The following is a 17,447-nucleotide window of genomic DNA, read 5'->3' as shown; positions in this document are numbered from 1 at the left end:
ACTGTCCTAACCAAGACTTGACAACTTCATACATGCCTAGGAGGCTGTGGAGTTCAGGTCAGGAGACCCTCTGCTGGTCTGAGCATAGTGGTTTGTACTCTAACCGCGGTATACAGATGTGTGAATTCAGGCCTAAAGGCTTATTCAGACGTCTGTACAAATCGGTCCAAAGTCGGACCGCAATGTACGGACTGGCCGTGGCTCTCCCAACCCAAGCTGGACAGCCTCATAGAAATTACTAAAGCTGTCACGCTCAGGTCGGGAGATCCGTGGCCAGTCCGAATGTGGCACCCTGCTGTTCACAGGTACCACAGGACCCAAAAGGGTGCATGGAAGGACTTCTCCACAAGAGGCCCTCATTACAAACAAACACCTCCACCCTTCCACCTCATACCACCAGAGGGAGCCCGTTAGGGATATATATATATGGAGGATGGAGTTAGGCAGTCAGCTGTTGAGTGAGAGAGTTCAGAGAGTGTGCTGCCACTGAGAGCAGTGAAGACGCAGCACGTCTGCTGCTGGATTGAGGGCCCCGAGTGTGGATGGAGGCAAAGAGGAGAGGAGAGAGGAGTTGAGGGGGCAGAGGAGCATCATAGGCTCACCCCAAGACACAAAACGGACACCGGGTCCGCGCCTACAGTTTCCTTTATACCCAGTAGGGATCACCGGCATACCAGGAGGACTACAAGTCCCTGGTCAACCTGAAGCTAAACCCTTGACTAGGAACCACGAAGGCCCCGGCATCCAGGGATAGTGGTTGCCAGAAAAAGATCCTACTACCAAGCGACAGGTGAAGGAACAGCACGACACAGAAGCTAGGCCCAGTTGCAGGCTGGCCAGGAGCTTAGAGAGGGAGACACGGACCGGACCAGGAGGCCTTATACCCGCTCACTGGGGAGAAGTCCTGAAGTGCACCCTTCCTACAGAGTACCTTGGACCGTACCTGACATCCGCACCAGTAAAGGTACTGAAGTGAATCTCCTGTCTCTGTCCGTTACTCCAAATCTCTCCTGCACTGCAAGCCCCAGCATCACCACCACTTGCACCTACACTGCCCTGGGGGCCCGCTCCGCCTGTGGGGAGCAGAAACATCCCAGCTGCCATCCCATCACCCCATGGAGGTCTGCAGCAGCGCCGGTAACCATTACCGGAAACCACAGGTGGCGTTACGAGACAAACTGTACACTAAAAACCCCTTTTTAAAGAAAGACCCAGAGTACGGGCCCGAGAGCCGACTGCCGTGACCTCCTAAACAAGGTAAAAGGCCCGGGTACCGAGTCCCCTATATTCCCCCTGGGTGACACACTTGCATTAGCGGTCAAATCTCGGACTAATGTGCACGGACGTCTAAATAAGCCTTTTGGCTTACAGCATGAATCCTTGATATAATTTTTAAGGACCCTTTATGTACCCCCAGCCTTGTGATTGATACCAATATGCATTTAATTCTAATTAAGAAGGAAAGACTAATTTAATAATTTTATGAAAAATATAATTTTTAACTGTGTGCAGTTGGTCAGAGGAATAACTGCTGAAACAATTTACCATCAGTCAGATGTAAGATATAGACCTTTTTAGCTTCAATCATTCTTAAAGGAACAGTAGCTAGTTAGTGTAGCTACCAATTTTAACCCCTTAATGAGCAGACGTTGTTTACATTGGTATGATTTCTTTTGTTTTAGGGCGTTCGGCATTTTTTTTCTTTTGTATGATAAAATGTATCCTTGCAGATTTATGTTGTCATATTAAGTTGCTTCATTTCTTGTGATCTCAGGGGCTGCTTCTAACACAGAGGGGTTGTCTAATTAGGCGCATTTGACTGGTGCACTTTAAACGAATGACAGACATTATTTCTTACGCTTGCAATACTGCGCTGACTGATATGGTTGACGTTATATGATCATAATTGAGACAGTTTGAGCAAAGGTCTGGGTGTGCATAGGTGTCCTTGCTTATGATAGGTGTAGAATGTGCACAGTGGGTAGTGGGTGTGGACACGTGTCACACAGATCCACTCAGGCAGCCGGCTCTTCTGGTTACACAGCATTGAGCAAAGCCTTGGGAGGATGAGAACCATTCGCTGCTCCTACACCCCTCTGGTGAGTGACAATACTGCATGACCAAAAACTACAAATACCAGCATTTACTATAATAACTGCCTGCAATGCTGATGCAGCTGGATGCTGGCTAGCTATTGTTAGGGATTACTGTGCCTCTCACTCTCCATTATGTAGATTCCTTGCAGTCACTATGTCAACAAGGGAATATGAATGAATCTGGGGTATTGAGAGCCGTCTGTAAGATCTGTACACTGCAATATGGCTGAAAATGCAGTGCACATGGCAAATATAGGCATAGCACAAAGCCACATGAGAAATTGCATGTGTACACAGGTACATACAGTATGTATGCTACATCTATGGACCAGTGCCTGTAATCCTCATCCTGCAGCCCCATGTGCCATAGATTGGGCCTATGGGGAGAATATTAATAATTATTGATAGTACTACATGTATTCAGTAATTGAGTCATAGAGATGTAAGGACACGTGCACATATTCAGTATTTGTAAGCAAAAACCAGGAGTGGGACAATCAGAGGAAAAGTATAATGGAAGCACATCACCACTTCTGTATTTATCACCCACTCCTGGTTTTTTGTCTTACAAATACTGATGTAAAAAACTCACCAAATACTGAACATGTGCATGAGGCCTTACGTTTTGCAACCCTTTTACCAATAAAATTATTGACTCGCTGTATTCTGGTTGTATGAAGTTATCACCAAAACGTCCAACTGCTGGGGCCCTCACCAAGTTCAATAACGGGGGTCCTGAATCCCCTGTGAGAACAGAGCACTAGTCAATATCTGCGCTACCACTCCATTCTCCATTCATTTCACCAGTATACCTCAGTAAGACTGGTGATCCCAACAAGGATTTTTGAAAGAAAGGAAACGGTGAATATATTTATATTACACCTGTTCATGTCAAGGAGGGAGAACTATATTTTCACATTTTATTTTTCATGCAGTGGTAAACTATATAATAGTAGTAATACAAGGTAGAAGAAAACTAGTATGCATGGTGGCACGTAAGTCATAAAGGCATAGCTCAGGGTCTCTGATGCATCATCCGTAACAGGACCGCCAACTATCACTTGCCATCCTATAGAATTAGTGCCTTCCTATGGGACAGAAGGACACTTGGGCAGCCCCAGATACCATTACAACTCTTACGCAGCTATTGCTATGTTTCTGCCTGTCCATGACAAACAGGAAATGGTTAATAGTAGGAAACGTTTGACGATGCCTGTGACCGCATAATATTGGGCAGCATCTTTTTTCAATAACCCCCTTAGGAACACACCTGGTGGAGACATTAGGGCAATATATCTGTTTACTGCCTCAGCTACGGCTTCAACATCATTACAATTATGAATTCACATGGAAAGCTCAAGTATTATTTATTTTACTCATGTATATAGCGCCATTAATTCCGCAGCGCTTTACAGACATTATGGGCACTGTCCCCATTGGAGCTCACAATCTAAATTCCCTATCAGTATATCTTTGGAGAGTGGGAGGAAACCGGAGAACCCAGAGGAAACCCACGCAAACAAGGGGAGAACATACAGACTCATTGCAAATATTGTCCTTGGTGGGATTTGAACCCAGGACCCCAGCGCTGCAAAGTACTGAGCCACAATTTGTATTTAGTAGGATATTTTTGTGTAATTGTTTTAATTTGCAATGTAAGAAAGTGGAAAGTTCTGAACTCCCTAAGAGCACTGTGCAGGTGTGGTCTTATAAAGTGTGCTACACTCCATTTCCATCAATATGGTTTCACAATGATGGCATAGTAACGCGATGTTCTGCTGCTATATCTGTGGGAGAACCAGTCAGATAGTGTTTAAAGGGATTTTCCCACGAATAAAAGTTCATTTTAATCAATAGATCTTGGAATGATAATAAGTTACACAATTGAATGTAATTAAATAAAATGTTCCTGTGCTGAGATAATCTTATAAATGTGCCCCTGCTGTGTACTGTGTAATGGCCGTGTCTGATTAAAATCAACTTTAAAATTAACTTTGTTCATGGCCCCCATACACATTAGACTAAAGTTGACCAAACCTGCCAATATCGGTGGGATCGGACAACAGTCTAATGTTGTATGGGGGCTTCCTGACTCTATCCCAATAGATGATGTTGATTGAGAGAAGGGTTTGCCGCCCTGCTAAATTCAATGGCCAATTCTGTTGTTCACCCTGGAGATGAGCTGCCGCTATGAGCGGCTCTCTCATAGAGAACACACAAGCACTCTGCTGCTCTGCGTACAGGGGAATCGGTGATAACCGTAAGCTCTCTAAGGTGTATTGTCGCCATTATACTCTGAGCCAGAAAAAAAAATCAATAGTATTCTTATATATTGACATTCAGAGTATAGTTCTGAGCATAGGAGTGGCTGCAATGATTTTGGGGCAGTAGGAGCAGTCATTATTATTATTTTTGTGTTCTACAGACATGAAAGACATGTAATACAGCAGTATGTCCAGAGGCAAATATAGATCTGTTAATATTCCTTTCATGTCTATGAGGCCGTGTGTTATTCCAAAAATATAAATGCAAGTGGCTTTTGGTATGGTCTTAGTACTACGATGACATTCTCTACCACAAATATTTCTTCATTCGTGTCCTCATTCATTTAAAACCTTCATTGTAAATATTTTATTGTTTGGATTGTTATTAGACTTTTTGTATTCTTTTATAGCGATGGGCGAGCACTAAAATGCTCGGGTGCTCGATGCTCGGGTCGAGCACATTGGAATACTCGGGTGCTCGACCCGAGCAACGAGCCCATTGTAAGTCTATGGGAAACTCGAGCATTTTTCAGGCAGCTCCCCCCAGCGGTCTGCAGAGGGCCTAAAAATTGCCCAAATCGATGGGAACAGTGCTCAAATGGCATGGGAACAGCATGGGGAAGACCCCTGGAAGCATTTCTGACTCCCAGGTCACTGCTGTCATCAATGTTGTCAGAGGTATTACGCCACTTTTACGGACTCACAATAAAACATACAAAAACAAAACCAAAATGGATTTTCCTGGGAAATATGTTAAGGAACATCCTTTCCAGTGTAATGACTTGCATATAAGGCAAAATAAATAACCAAAAACAAAAATACTCCTCCACACCTTGGGCTATGTTCACATGTAGCGTTTTTTATGCGTTTTTTGCACTTTTGCATTGCTTTCAACCGTGACAAATGCATTCACCAGGAAATGTAATTTTAACATTTTACATGATCAGACACATCCTGTTTCATTTATGAAAGGGACTCTGAAAGTCACAAAGCCTATTTTTATAGGGCCATCAGACGGCCTTTGCTATTCTTAAAGGGCCAGCAGTCGGCCCTCACTATTCTTAGAGAGCCATCAGCCGGCTATGCTTTGTTTTTCCCATTACTAAAGAGTGGGTCTCCTATACTGTTATTGTGTGCGCAGTGAGTGGCAGGGCTGCCCAAAATTTGGACCCACCCCAATACCCCTTTGAAGAGACTTAGAGGTGGGCCTACTGAAAACAGTGTTCCCATTATTAGGTAGTTGATCTCCCATTGTGTTTGCCTATGCAGTGAATACAAGGGTTGCCAAAAATTTGGAGGCACTCCAATGCCCCTTGGAAGAGACGTGGAGGAGGGCCTCATAAAAAAATGTTCCCATTAGAAAGGAGCGGGTCTCCTATACTTGTAATGCCCATGCACTAAGTGTATGGGCTGACAAACATTTACCCCTGTGGGGTATACATGAACATACTGTATAATTTTTTTTTTTTTTTTACGTGCATCATAAACACCCTTTAAAAAAAATTATGTGGGTGTTGCATCACGGACCACGGTCACCCTGGTGATATGGTGGTGGATGATGAGGATGAGGAGAAGGAGGAGGACAAGAGTAAATAGCCAAAATCAGGAAGTGTATACCCATGTGTGCGTGTGAAAAGGTGCATGGGAATACACCTCCCAAAAAAAGACACTGGATTTGAGTTTATGTTACTCTATCATTCGGTGGTGTTGAGAAGTCTGGCCCAATCCAGCCCTTGTTCATTTTTATAAGAGTCAACCTGTCAGCATTTTCAGTTGACAGGCGGATGAACTTATCAGTTATAATTCTACCAACGGCACTAAAAACCCGCTTTGATAAAACGCTAGCGGCAGGACAGGCCAGGACCTCCAAGGCGTAGAGAGACAGTTCATTCCACGTATCCAGCTTGGATACCCAATAATTATAAGGCACAGAGGAATCACGGAGGACATTGGTACGGTCGGCAAGGTACTCCCTCAGCATCTTCCCAAAGTTTGCACTCCTTGCGAGAGTACCCCGTGCCTCAGGGCCTGTGCGATGGGAGGGGCTGAGAAAATTCTCCCAGAACTTTGACAGTGTTCCCCTGCCTCTGCTGGATTGGAGTTGTGTCTCTCTCGCCTGTAGTTCTTGGTTGTCCAACAAACTGTGACCTCTGCCGCCAGCGTTTTCAGATGGGAATTTTTTTAATAGTTCTGCAACAAGGGCCTTCTTGTACTGCCCTATTTTTGTAGACCTGTCCGCCTCAGGAATAAGAGATATAAAGTTCTCCTTGTAGCGTGGGTCTAGAAGTGTCACCAACCAGTAATGACTGTCACCCAAAATTTTGAGAATGCGAGGGTCATGGGAATGGCAGCATAACATAAACTCAGCCATGCGTGCCAGACTGCTAACAGGCAAGACTTCCGTGTCCTCACCAAGTGGACGAGTGACCATGCTCTCCTCCTCCTCCTCCTCTCTGTCCTCAGGCCATCCACGCTGAACAGACAGTATGACAGTTGTGCAGGTAGTACTATCTATATCGCATGAAACTAGCTCCTGTTCTTCCTCATTGTCACCCAATCCACGTTGGGATGAGATGAGGCTGGGCTGTGTGTAATCACCCTGTATGGTTCCTTGCTCCATCTCCTCGTGCTCCAACTGCAATACATCTTCTTTGATTGTGAGCAGAGAGCGTTTCAGAAGACAGAGAAGCGGGATAGTGACGTTAATTATGGTTTCATCGCCGCTCACCATCTTGTTGGAGTCCTCAAAATTTTGGAGGATGGTACATATGTCTGACATCCATGTCCACTCCTGAGGTCTTATGTTTGGAGTCTGAACTGAATACCAACGGCCTTGTTGATGCTGGTACTCATCAACTGCCCTCGTATGCTCACAAATCCTTCCCAACATCTGCAGTGTAGAGTTCCAATGCGTGGGGACATCACACACCAGTCTGTGAGCTGGAAGCTTCAAACCCTGCTGAAACACGGCAAGGGCGGCGTAAGCTGTAGGTGACTTTCTAAAATGAGCACACAGGCGGCGTACTTTAACAAGCAGATCCGGCAGCTCCCGGTAGGATTTTAGAAACCGCTGAGCCATGAGGTTAAGCATATGGGCCAGGCATGGTACGTGTGTGAGCTTGCCTCACCTCAGAGCCACCACCAGGTTCCGGCCATTGTCACACACGACGATGCCTGGCTGTAGGTTCAGCGGTGTGAGCCACAGATCTGCCTGCTCTTTCAGAGCTGTCCACAACTCTTCAGCATTGTGCGGTTTGTCACCTAAGCATATTAGCTTCAGCACAGCCTGTTGCCGCCCGAGGCAGTGCTGCAGTGCTTCCAGCTTGTGACCGATGTGGTCATTTCAGAGATGGAGGCTGAGGAGGATGAGGTGCAGGAGCTGTAGACTGTGGGGGCAACCCTGAATGACCTAGGGCCTGCAATCCTTGGCGTTGGGAGGGTGTGTTCTGTCCATAGGTCCGACTGGGTCCCGGCTTCCACAATGTTAACCCAGTGTGCCGTCAGCGAGATGTACCGTCCCTGCCCACAAGCACTTGTCCACGTGTCCGTGGTTAGGTGGACTTTCCCGGTAACTGCGTTGTTGAGGGCACGGCTAATGTTTTGGGACACATGCTTGTGTAATGCGGGGATGTTACACCGGGAGAAATAGTGGCGGCAGGGGAGAGAGTACCGAGGGTCGGCCGCCTCCATCAGATTGCGGAATGCTTCTATCTCCACGAGCCTAAAAGGCAACATTTCGAGCGCAAGCAGTCGCGAAATGTGGGAATTTGGTAGTGTGTCCTGTGGGGCGTTGGCTGCGTATTTGAGCTTGCGTTCCAATGACTGGGGTATGGACAACTGAACGCTGCACTGGGACAAGGACGTGGACGTGCTTCCTGATGCTGCTACTTGAGAGTGTGCAGGGCAGGAGGCATCTTCGCATGCACCATGGACAGGGGATTGCCTTGCATGCACAACAGCGGAAGAAGCAGTGGTGCCACCTGCAGACACTGTTCCTTGACCCTGGGGTTTGGCCTACAAAGTCGGGTGCTTTGCTGCCATGTGCCTGATCATGCTGGTGGTGGTCAGGCTGGTAGTTTTACCACCCCTGCTGATGCTGGCCTGGCAGGTGGTGCAAATGGCCTTTTTTGGGGTTATCGGCAACTTCCTTCGTGTTTGGTGTTTACGGGGAACGGTTGCCTGCCTTCTTTCTGCGGCTACCACACTGCTTCTTCCTGCCTGTTGGGGTGCTCTGCCTCCCTCCCCCTGTGTGCTTCTGTCCTCGCTCTGCATGTCATCCTGCCAGGTTGGGTCAGTTACTATATCATCCACTACCTCTTCTTCCACATCCGCACCCTGGTCCTCCTCCTGACTTCTGCCAATTGTGTCTCATCATCGTCCACCTCTTTTGATACTTTCCCACTGTCACCTTCGTGTGACCGTGGCTGCTCAAATATTTGGGCATCACTACATGCGATCTTCTTTTGCCCCGCTTCAAGTGGACAGGGCAAGAGGCCCGAATCTATAAATGGAAAAGTGAACAGCTCTTCAGAGAGTCCAAGTGTGGGATCAGTTGTCTCCGGGTACTAGGCATGGTGGGAGGAAGGAGGATCAGGGTGAGGAATATGCAGTCCAGACTCACAGCTACTGAGACTTGACCGTGTGGAAAACAGGGTGGTGGCAATGTGACTGGAAGCATTATCCGCTATCCAACCAACAACTTTTGACACTGCTCTGAGTTCTGTAGTGGTGTGCTGCGGTCCCCTAGGAATTGGGACAGGAAGGTCGGGCGAGAAGATGTGGGTGTTTGTTGTGACACAATTTCAGCTTGCCCACGGCCTTGGCCTCGGCCTCTGCATACACCATCACCATCACGTCCAGTTCCTCGTCCCTTGCCACGCGCCTTGCCCGTTTTAAATGGAGGACAATATCTTCCACGCTCACTACAAATGGCTGAATTAGGAGCGACGTTATATGTGATCCGTGTGACAGACAAACCACAGTTTTAAATAGCTGGCCTGTAGGTAAATATTTTTACCAGTGCCGACCTCGTGTCAATCAGTTCTCTGACACACTGCAACAAAATTTAAATGGAGGCCAGAAATGGCAATATTTATATGTGATCCTTGTGACGGACAAACCACAGTTTTAAATAGCTGGCCTGTAGATAACTATTTTTAACAGCAAACTGGTGTCAATAGCTTCACTGACACACTGCAACAAAATTTCAATGGAGGCCAGAAATGGCAATATTTTCAGCGCAATTATATGTCATCCATGTGATGGACAAACCACAGTTTTAAATAGCTGGATTTTTAGCGCTGTAATATGGAAAGGACCTGGCTGTATTCTGCAGTGCCAACAAGCAAATGGCGCAGATAAACAGTGTTCTCTGGATTGCTTTTTAAGCAAATAATGAGGATTAAGATCCCCAAAAAAATTATTCTTGAGACCTGGGCCTTTGTCTAGAAATGTCTTAACAGCAGCAGCAGCAGCAGCAGCAAACAGAACTGGAATGGAGCCTCTTGTGCTATATGCACTGCAGTCTGCTATGTACACTGCCTGCCTGCCTATATACACTGCCTGCCTGATATCTCTGCAGATGGATTAGTCCTCAGAAGGACTGTTTGTTGAGATGGATATGTGTAATATACTTCTGTTCTGTAGTATCGGCGTCTCTGCCCCCTGACAGGCAGAGATGCTGTCCCCCTTACCGCCGCGCTCCTGGCCCGGCGTCTTCCGGCTCTCCTGCTGCTGCAGACGTGCGCAGATTCCGTGCACTGTGCTTAGGGGGCGCGCGCGCTCCCTGCCTCTTAAAGGGGTTGCGCGCGCCATCCTAAGGAGTCCCCGGCCAATGGCTGGAGGACTTCTCACATAAAAGGCACCTCCTCCAAAATGGAGGTGCCCGTGCAAGGTTGTAGTTCTGTGTTCTAAACTCTGCTTCAGCCCTCAGGTCCCGCTGATAGCCTGACTACCAGTCCGCCAGCCTGTCTACCTGTCTCCGGCAGCCAAGTATACTCTCCAGTCCGACGGTCTGCCTACGGTTCAAACCCGCCAGTCTGTCTATGGGCCAGGCTTGCCTGCCTACCCGGAGAACGTACCAGTTACCTGCCGTGCCTACCAGCCATCCTACCTGGAGGCTCCTGCCAGTTACTCGTGGTGTCTGCCAGTCCGTCTTCCCGGATCACCTGTCAGTCTGCCTGCCGTGCTCATCTACTGTACCGGTCAGTCCCTGCCTTCTGACCCGTGGGAATCACCTGCTCTCATACAAGGACTGGTCCAGAGTAGTACCTGGTCCCTCTGTTCAGTCCTTCCCTGGTTCACGGAGTCGATAGAGCCGCCGTGTGACCTTGGTCAGTCTGAGTAGATACCTAGTTATGCCCCTCTGGTCCCTCCTTGCACCGCAGCACAGAGGTTCCATCACCCGGATCCGTAACAGTTTTCACGGGCCATGGAACCCGGTGGCCCCCAGGCTCCTTCGCTTGCTGACCTATACCAGGAGGTTTCTCGTCAGAGATCCCAACAGGAAACCATCCTGACCTACCTGCGGTCTGTCAACTCTCGCCTGGACACGCTATACGTCCCACCAGTGTCCACCTCGAGCCGAGCGACTCCCGCTCCAGCGGCGCCTCTGCCTACCAGTGCCACGGCATCCAGCTCAGGACCGCGGCTCTCTGCGCCTCCTCGTTTGAACTACTGGCACATCAGTTTCCCTCCGACCGGTACAAGGTGGCGTTCATCATGTCTCACCTCACCGGGGAAGCATTGGCATGGCTAAACCCTCTATGGGAGAGAGGGGATCCCCTGGTGTCCGATCTTCCGGCTTTCCTCTCTGCCTTCCGGAAGGTCTTTGATGAGCCCGGACGAAGGACTTCTACTGCCTCTTCATTGCTCTGTCTCCGCCAAGGAAGTCTCACCGTTGGCCAGTATGCCACACAGTTCCGTACCCTCGCTTCTGAGCTTGCCTGGAACAACGAGGCCCTGGTGTCCACCTTCTGGGAGGGTCTTTCCGGTCGGATCAAGGATGAGCTAGCCGGCCGGGACATTCCTACCACCCTGGATGACCTGGTGTCACTAGCTACCTGGATTGACATCCGTTTCCTGGAACGAGCTAAGGAGACTACCCGGGAGAGAAGATTTCCTCGTCTTGCTCCTGTTTTCCAGAAACCGCCTCCCAACCAGCAACTCCCCGGGCACGCTCGCCCGAACCCATGCAGATCGACCAGACCAAGATGGTCAAGTCTCGCCAAGAAACACGCCGAGCCGAGGGGAGCTGTTTCTACTGTCGTAGTAAGGAGCATCTGATCCGTTCCTGTCCGGTGAAGCCGGGAGACTCCAGTGTCTAGGACCGCTCGGAGAGGTCGTCCTAGGCAAGAGTAAATCCTCTCAATTCTTGACTTTATCCGTTTCTATTTCCTGTGGAGAGAACTGCTTCTTTGAAACCGCCCACCTGGATTCCGAAGCGGCTGGGAATCTCATTTCTCAGTCCCTTGTAGAGAAGTATCAGATTCCCACCAAACCCCTGGCTACAGAGACATGAACCCATTCTGAATTGGCGATCCTGTGAGGTGCTCCGTTGGGGGCAGGATTGCCATGAGACCTGCCTAGTTCCGGTTCGCCCGGCTCGACCTCCGTCTACTCCGGCTAATTTACCTGGTCTACCAGCATCTTACTGGTCCTATGCAGATGTCTTCGACAAGAAGGAAGCAGAGACACTGCCACCTCATAGGCCATATTATTGCCCTATCGACCTGGTACCCGGTGCCACTCCACCCCGTGGGTGTATCTACCCCTTGTCGCTGGCCGAAACCCGGGCCATGTCAGAGTACATCGAAGAAAATCTGGCTAGGGGATTCATCCAGAAAGCTACCTCCCTGGCTGGACCTGGATTCTTCTTCATAAAAAAGAAAGACGGTTCACTACTCCCCTGTATCGATTATAGGGGACTCAACCAGATTACTATCAAAAATAAATACCCCCTGCCGCACATCTCAGAGCTGTTCGACCTCCATAAAGGCGCAAAGATCTTCACCAAGCTCGATCTTCGTGGGGCTATAACTTGGTCTGGATCCGCCAAGGAGACGAGTGGAAGACGGCATTCAATACCCGGGATGGCCACTATGAATACCGTGTGATGCCCTTCGGCCTCTGTAATGCTCCAGCCGTCTTCCAAGAACTAGTTAACGACATCTTCCGTGACCTCTTATATTCATACGTGGTGGTGTACCTGGACGACATCTTGGTCTTCTCTCCGGATCTACCCACACACCGGAGGGATGTTTGTTAGGTCCTGCTTAGGCTCAGGCAAAATCACCTATACGCAAAATTTGAGAAATGCCTCTTCGAGCAGACCTCTCTTCCGTTCCTGGGCTATATTATCTCTAAGACTGGTCTACAGATGGAAGAAGGTCTCTGCCGTCTTAAAATGGCCCCGACCGGAGGGGTTGAAGGCGATTCAGCGATTTCTGGGCTTCGCTAACTATTACCGCCTCTTCATCCCACATTTCTCTTCCCGGACTGCACCCATCTCTGCGCTCACCCGTAAGGGAGAAAATCCTAAGGAATGGACGTCCGAAGCGGAGGAGGCCTTCCTCTCCTTAAAACAAGCCTTCTCTTCTGCCCTGTCCAGATTGCAACAAACAGTTCTTTCTGTCGGTTGATGCTTCCTCTTCCGAAGCTGGAGCGGTGCTCACCCAGAAATCTCCGTCCGGGAGAATGGTAACCTGCGCCTTCTTCTCCAAGCTTTTCTCCTAGTCCGAGCGCAACTATTCCATAGGAGACTGAGAACTGCTAGCCAACAAATTGGCGCTGGAGGAGTGGCGTTACCTGGTAGAGGGGGCTCTGCACCCAGTGGTCATCTACACTGACCACAAAAACCTGGCATATCTACAAGATGCCCAAAGACTCAATCCGCGTCAGGCCCGGTGGTCTTTGTTCTTCTCCCATTTCATCTTTACCCTACATTACCGCCCTGCGGACAAGAACGTTAAAGCCGACGCTTTGTCCCAATCCTTCCTGTCTTCCGATCAAGAGGAGGAACCTATGCATATCATCGATCCCTCCAAAGTGATGAATGTGGCTCCCTTGGACCTTTCTCGTCTCCCATCCGGTAAGACGTTTGTAGCGGTTCCGGATCGTAAGAAGGTTCTTCACTGGAGTCATTCATCTAAACTAGCCGGCCATGCTGGCCAGAGGAAGACCTTCCTGCTCTTTACCCGGCATTACTGGTGGCCTTCCCTGCGCAAGGATGTTGTAGACTTCGTCACGGCCTGTTCATCCTGTGCCCGCAACAAGGTTCCCAGACATCTTCCAGCCGGCCGTCTCTTGCCTCTTCCCGTACCTGCTGCCCCGTGGCAACACATTGCTATGGACTTTATTACTGATCTCCCTGTCTCTGCTGGTTGTACTGTCATTTGGGTGGTCGCTGACCGCTTTTCTAAAATGGCCCACTTTATCCCTCTGCCTGTTCTCCCATCTGTGCTGGCTAAGGACTTCATCCATCACATCTTTCGTGTCCACGGCCTACCCCTCCACATTGTGTCTGATCGAGGGGTCCAGTTCACTTCGCGCTTCTGGAGAGCTGTGTGTAAGCTGCTGGATGTCTCCCTGGATTTCTCCTCCGCTTATCATCCTCAGTCCAATGGCCAAGTGGAACGTATCAACCAGATCCTTACCAGCTTCCTCCGGCACTTCGTCAACGCTCACCATACCAATTGGGTAGAGCTCCTACCATGGGCCGAGTTCTCCTATAAAAACCATGAGAGCGAATCTTCTTCCAAGTCCCCGTTCTTTGTGGTCTACGGTCAACATGCCCGGATTCCGTTTCCCGTCTCCGCTTCAGTGGACAATCCTGCCGGAGTCTCTGGTCAGCGAATTTTCCACCATTTGGCAGGACACTAGATCCGCACTTCTTCAATCCTCCGAGTGGATGAAGAGACATGCCGACAAGAGACTTCTGGACCCACCTCAATTCCGTCCGGGAGACAAGGTTTGGCTCTCCTCCAAACATGTTCGTCTCAAGATACCCTCCTATTAGTTGGGTCCACGGTTCATCGGTCCATTTGTAGTCCTCAAGCAAATTAATCCAGTGGCCTACAAGTTAAAACTCCTGGCCACCTTACGGATTCCCAACTCCTTCCACGTATCTCTCCTCAAACTGGTTGTTCTTAATTCTTTTTCCGACGATCCAGGTACCTCCCCAGCTCCGGTCTCCGCTGAGGACGTCTGTGAGGTAATGAACATTATGGCCACCAAGAGGGTAAGAGGAAAAAACTTTTTTCTGGTGGATTGGAAGGGGTTTGGCCCAGAGGAGAGAGCTTGGGAACCCAGGAAGAACGTCCCCGCCCCGCTTCTTCTTAAATTTTTTTTTTTCAGGCCTAAAGAAGAGGGGGCGCAAGGGGGGGTACTGTAGTATCGGCGTTTCTGCCCCCTGACAGGCAGAGACGCCGTCCCCCTTACCGCCGCGCTCCTGGCCCGGTGTCTTCCGGCTCTCCTGCTGCTGCTGCTGCCGGCGTGCGCAGCTTCCCGGGCACTGTGCTTGGGGCGCGCGCACTCCCTCCCTCTTAAAGGGGCCGTGCGCGCCGTCCTAAGGAGTCCCCGGCCAATGGCTGGAGGACTTCTCACATAAAAGGCACCTCCTTCAAAATGGAGGTGCCCGTGCAAGGTTATAGCTCTGTGTTCTAAACTCTGCTTCAGCCTTCAGGTCTCACTGCCAGCCTGACTACCAGTCCAGTCCGCCAGCCTACCAGTCCAGTCCGCCAGCCTGACTACCAGTCCAGTCCGCCAGCCTGACTACCAGTCCAGTCCGCCAGCCTGACTACCAGTCCAGTCCGCCAGCCTGACGTCCAGTCCAGTCCGCCAGCCTGACGTCCAGTCCAGTCCGCCAGCCTGACGTCCAGTCCAGTCCGCCAGCCTGACGTCCAGTCCGCCAGCCTGACTATCAGTCCAGTCCGCCAGCCTGACTACCTGTCTCTGCCAGCCAAGTACACTCTCCAGCCAGATGGTCTGCCTACAGTCCAAACCTGCCAGTCTGTCTATGGGCCAGGTTTGTCTGCCTACCCGGAGAACGTACCAGTTACCTGCTGTGCCTACCAGCCAGCCTACCTGGAGGCTCCTGCCAGTTACTCGTGGTGTCTGCCAGTCCGTCCTCCCGGATCACCCGTCAGCCTGCCTGCCGTGCTCATCTACTGTACCGGTCAGTCCCTGCCTTCTGACCCGTGGGAGTCACCTGCTCTCATACAAGGACTGGTCCAGAGTAGCACCAGGTCCCTCTGTTCGGTCCTTCCCTGGTTCACAAAGTCGATTGAGCCGCCGTGCAACCTTGGTCAGTCTGAGTAGATACCTAGTTATGCCCCTCTGGTCCCTCCTTGCACCGCAGCACAGAGGTTCCACCACCCAGATCCGTAACATGTTCTATCTAAACTACTTAATAAACAAGCAAATCTCTCCGTAGCTCAGCAGCACCTCTCCCTACGCTGTCTGATTGCGGAGTAGACTGACGAGCACGGCAACGCCAGGTCTGATATAGACCTGATGACGCTGTGCGGCCAGCCAATCACTGTAATGCCACAACCAATATGGCTGCGGCATTACAGTGAGTGGCAGGCAATCCCTGCATGTTCATTGGCTCTGTAAAGAGCGCCAAACATGCAGGGAGGGGACCCGAGCATCCGCCCGAACATCTCGCAAGTATTCGGCGAGCTCCAAGCATCTAGAGTACTGAGATGCTCGGGCGAGTACCGAGTACTTGGGAGTATGCTCGCTCATCACTATTTCTTTTACACTCACTGTTTGATTTTTGTTTAAAATTCTTTTTGCCAAAGAAGATAAAATATTTGTTTTCATGTGTTATCAATGGGGAGTTAGTAGAAAGCCACTGCCAGAGGAGTATCTCCTGTAAAATCAAATGTATCAGCCATTGATATTCCAGTGGTCCTTCTCTTCCCCAACATAATTTGTTGGGGGAGAGCCGGGAGGCCCAAAAAACATTGGATGGTAATCTGGTCCCACCAAAATCGGGTCTGGCTGACTTTTTTTCTAATGTGTATGGGGACCTTTACACCTATTTGGTGAATGGCTCTCTCTATTCAAGTGGGAGTTAGAAAAGCAGGTGAGCAAGACACCCACCTATTAGACATTAAGGTATTGCAACACTGGCGAGCATGCTCGGGTGCTCGCTGAGCATCTTCAGCGTGCTTGGGTTTTATGTTTTAGTCATTCCGTGCTCATGATTTGCGACTGTTTGACAGCTTTAATACATGTGAGGAATGCCTAAGAAATAGGCATTCCTCACATGTATTAAAGCTAAGAAATAGGCATTCCTCACATGTACTAAAGCTGTCAAACAGTCGCAAATCATGAGCACGGAGTGACTAAAACATAACACCCGAGCATGCTGAAGATACTCGGAAAACACCCGAGCATGCTCGTAAATCTCGAGTAACGAGCATGCTCGCTCATCACTATTTCTATGGTGTTGCGTTGTGACCTGCAACATCATGCAACAGTGACACAGTCGCCAATGTTTCCAAATGTGTTGGATTTAATGTCGCTGGTCGCAAGTCGCACGCAACTCACTTGCCATAGATTTTAATGCAAATTGCACGCAACAAGTATGGGTTAATCAGTTTACTGTATTGCTGGAGATTTGGGATGTAATATATGATATGGCCAATAGAGGGCAGCGGCTCAAGGCCTGAGTTAGAGCACAAGGGTTTTGGCAGTTGGTGAGCAGTTGAAGAGAGGTGAAGAAGAGACCGAAGTGAAGTGAAGATGCGGATCCTTGGGTAAAGTCTGGATAGAGTGGTACGACTCTGGATCTGTTAATGGTGACTCAAGGATGTGTTGTTCAGCTTGACATGAGCTGACTCAGTGAAGACAACCAAGTACACAGCATCTTGGGCTAGGCCACATGAGACCTCATCTCTAAGGACTTAGGGAAGCCCTGCGTTGGAGAGATTGTCTTTCCCTAAGAGCTTTAAGACAGCGTTTTTGATTATTCGGGATTCAGCTCAGCAAGGAACCTTCTACTTCAGTCTCAGGACATACTGGTACCATCTTACATATCAATATACATATATGTACATATATAAAATAACCTTATAGAGGT

General features: G+C 49.3%; 1 protein-coding gene across 1 annotated transcript in view; it reads left to right on the top strand.

Moving 5' to 3' along the window:
- The first annotated feature begins 1,944 nt into the window (after positions 1-1,944).
- Positions 1,945-17,447, top strand: part of LOC141271049 (TLD domain-containing protein 2-like) — a 58,634-nt gene continuing 43,131 nt past the window's right edge. Inside the window, exon 1 of the mRNA XM_073681153.1 lies at positions 1,945-2,099. Coding sequence (XP_073537254.1) covers positions 2,067-2,099 — 33 coding nt within the window. The 5' untranslated portion in view covers positions 1,945-2,066. The remainder of the gene's footprint in view (positions 2,100-17,447) is intronic.

The sequence above is a fragment of the Phyllobates terribilis genome, unplaced genomic scaffold (genome assembly GCF_046119375.1).
Source record: "Phyllobates terribilis strain yellow unplaced genomic scaffold, ASM4611937v1 Scaffold_5__5_contigs__length_657084704, whole genome shotgun sequence".
In the NCBI taxonomy this organism is placed as follows: Eukaryota; Metazoa; Chordata; class Amphibia; order Anura; family Dendrobatidae; genus Phyllobates; species Phyllobates terribilis.
The sequence above is the reverse complement of the archived record's forward strand: the minus strand, read 5'-3'. Positions and strand labels throughout refer to the sequence as shown.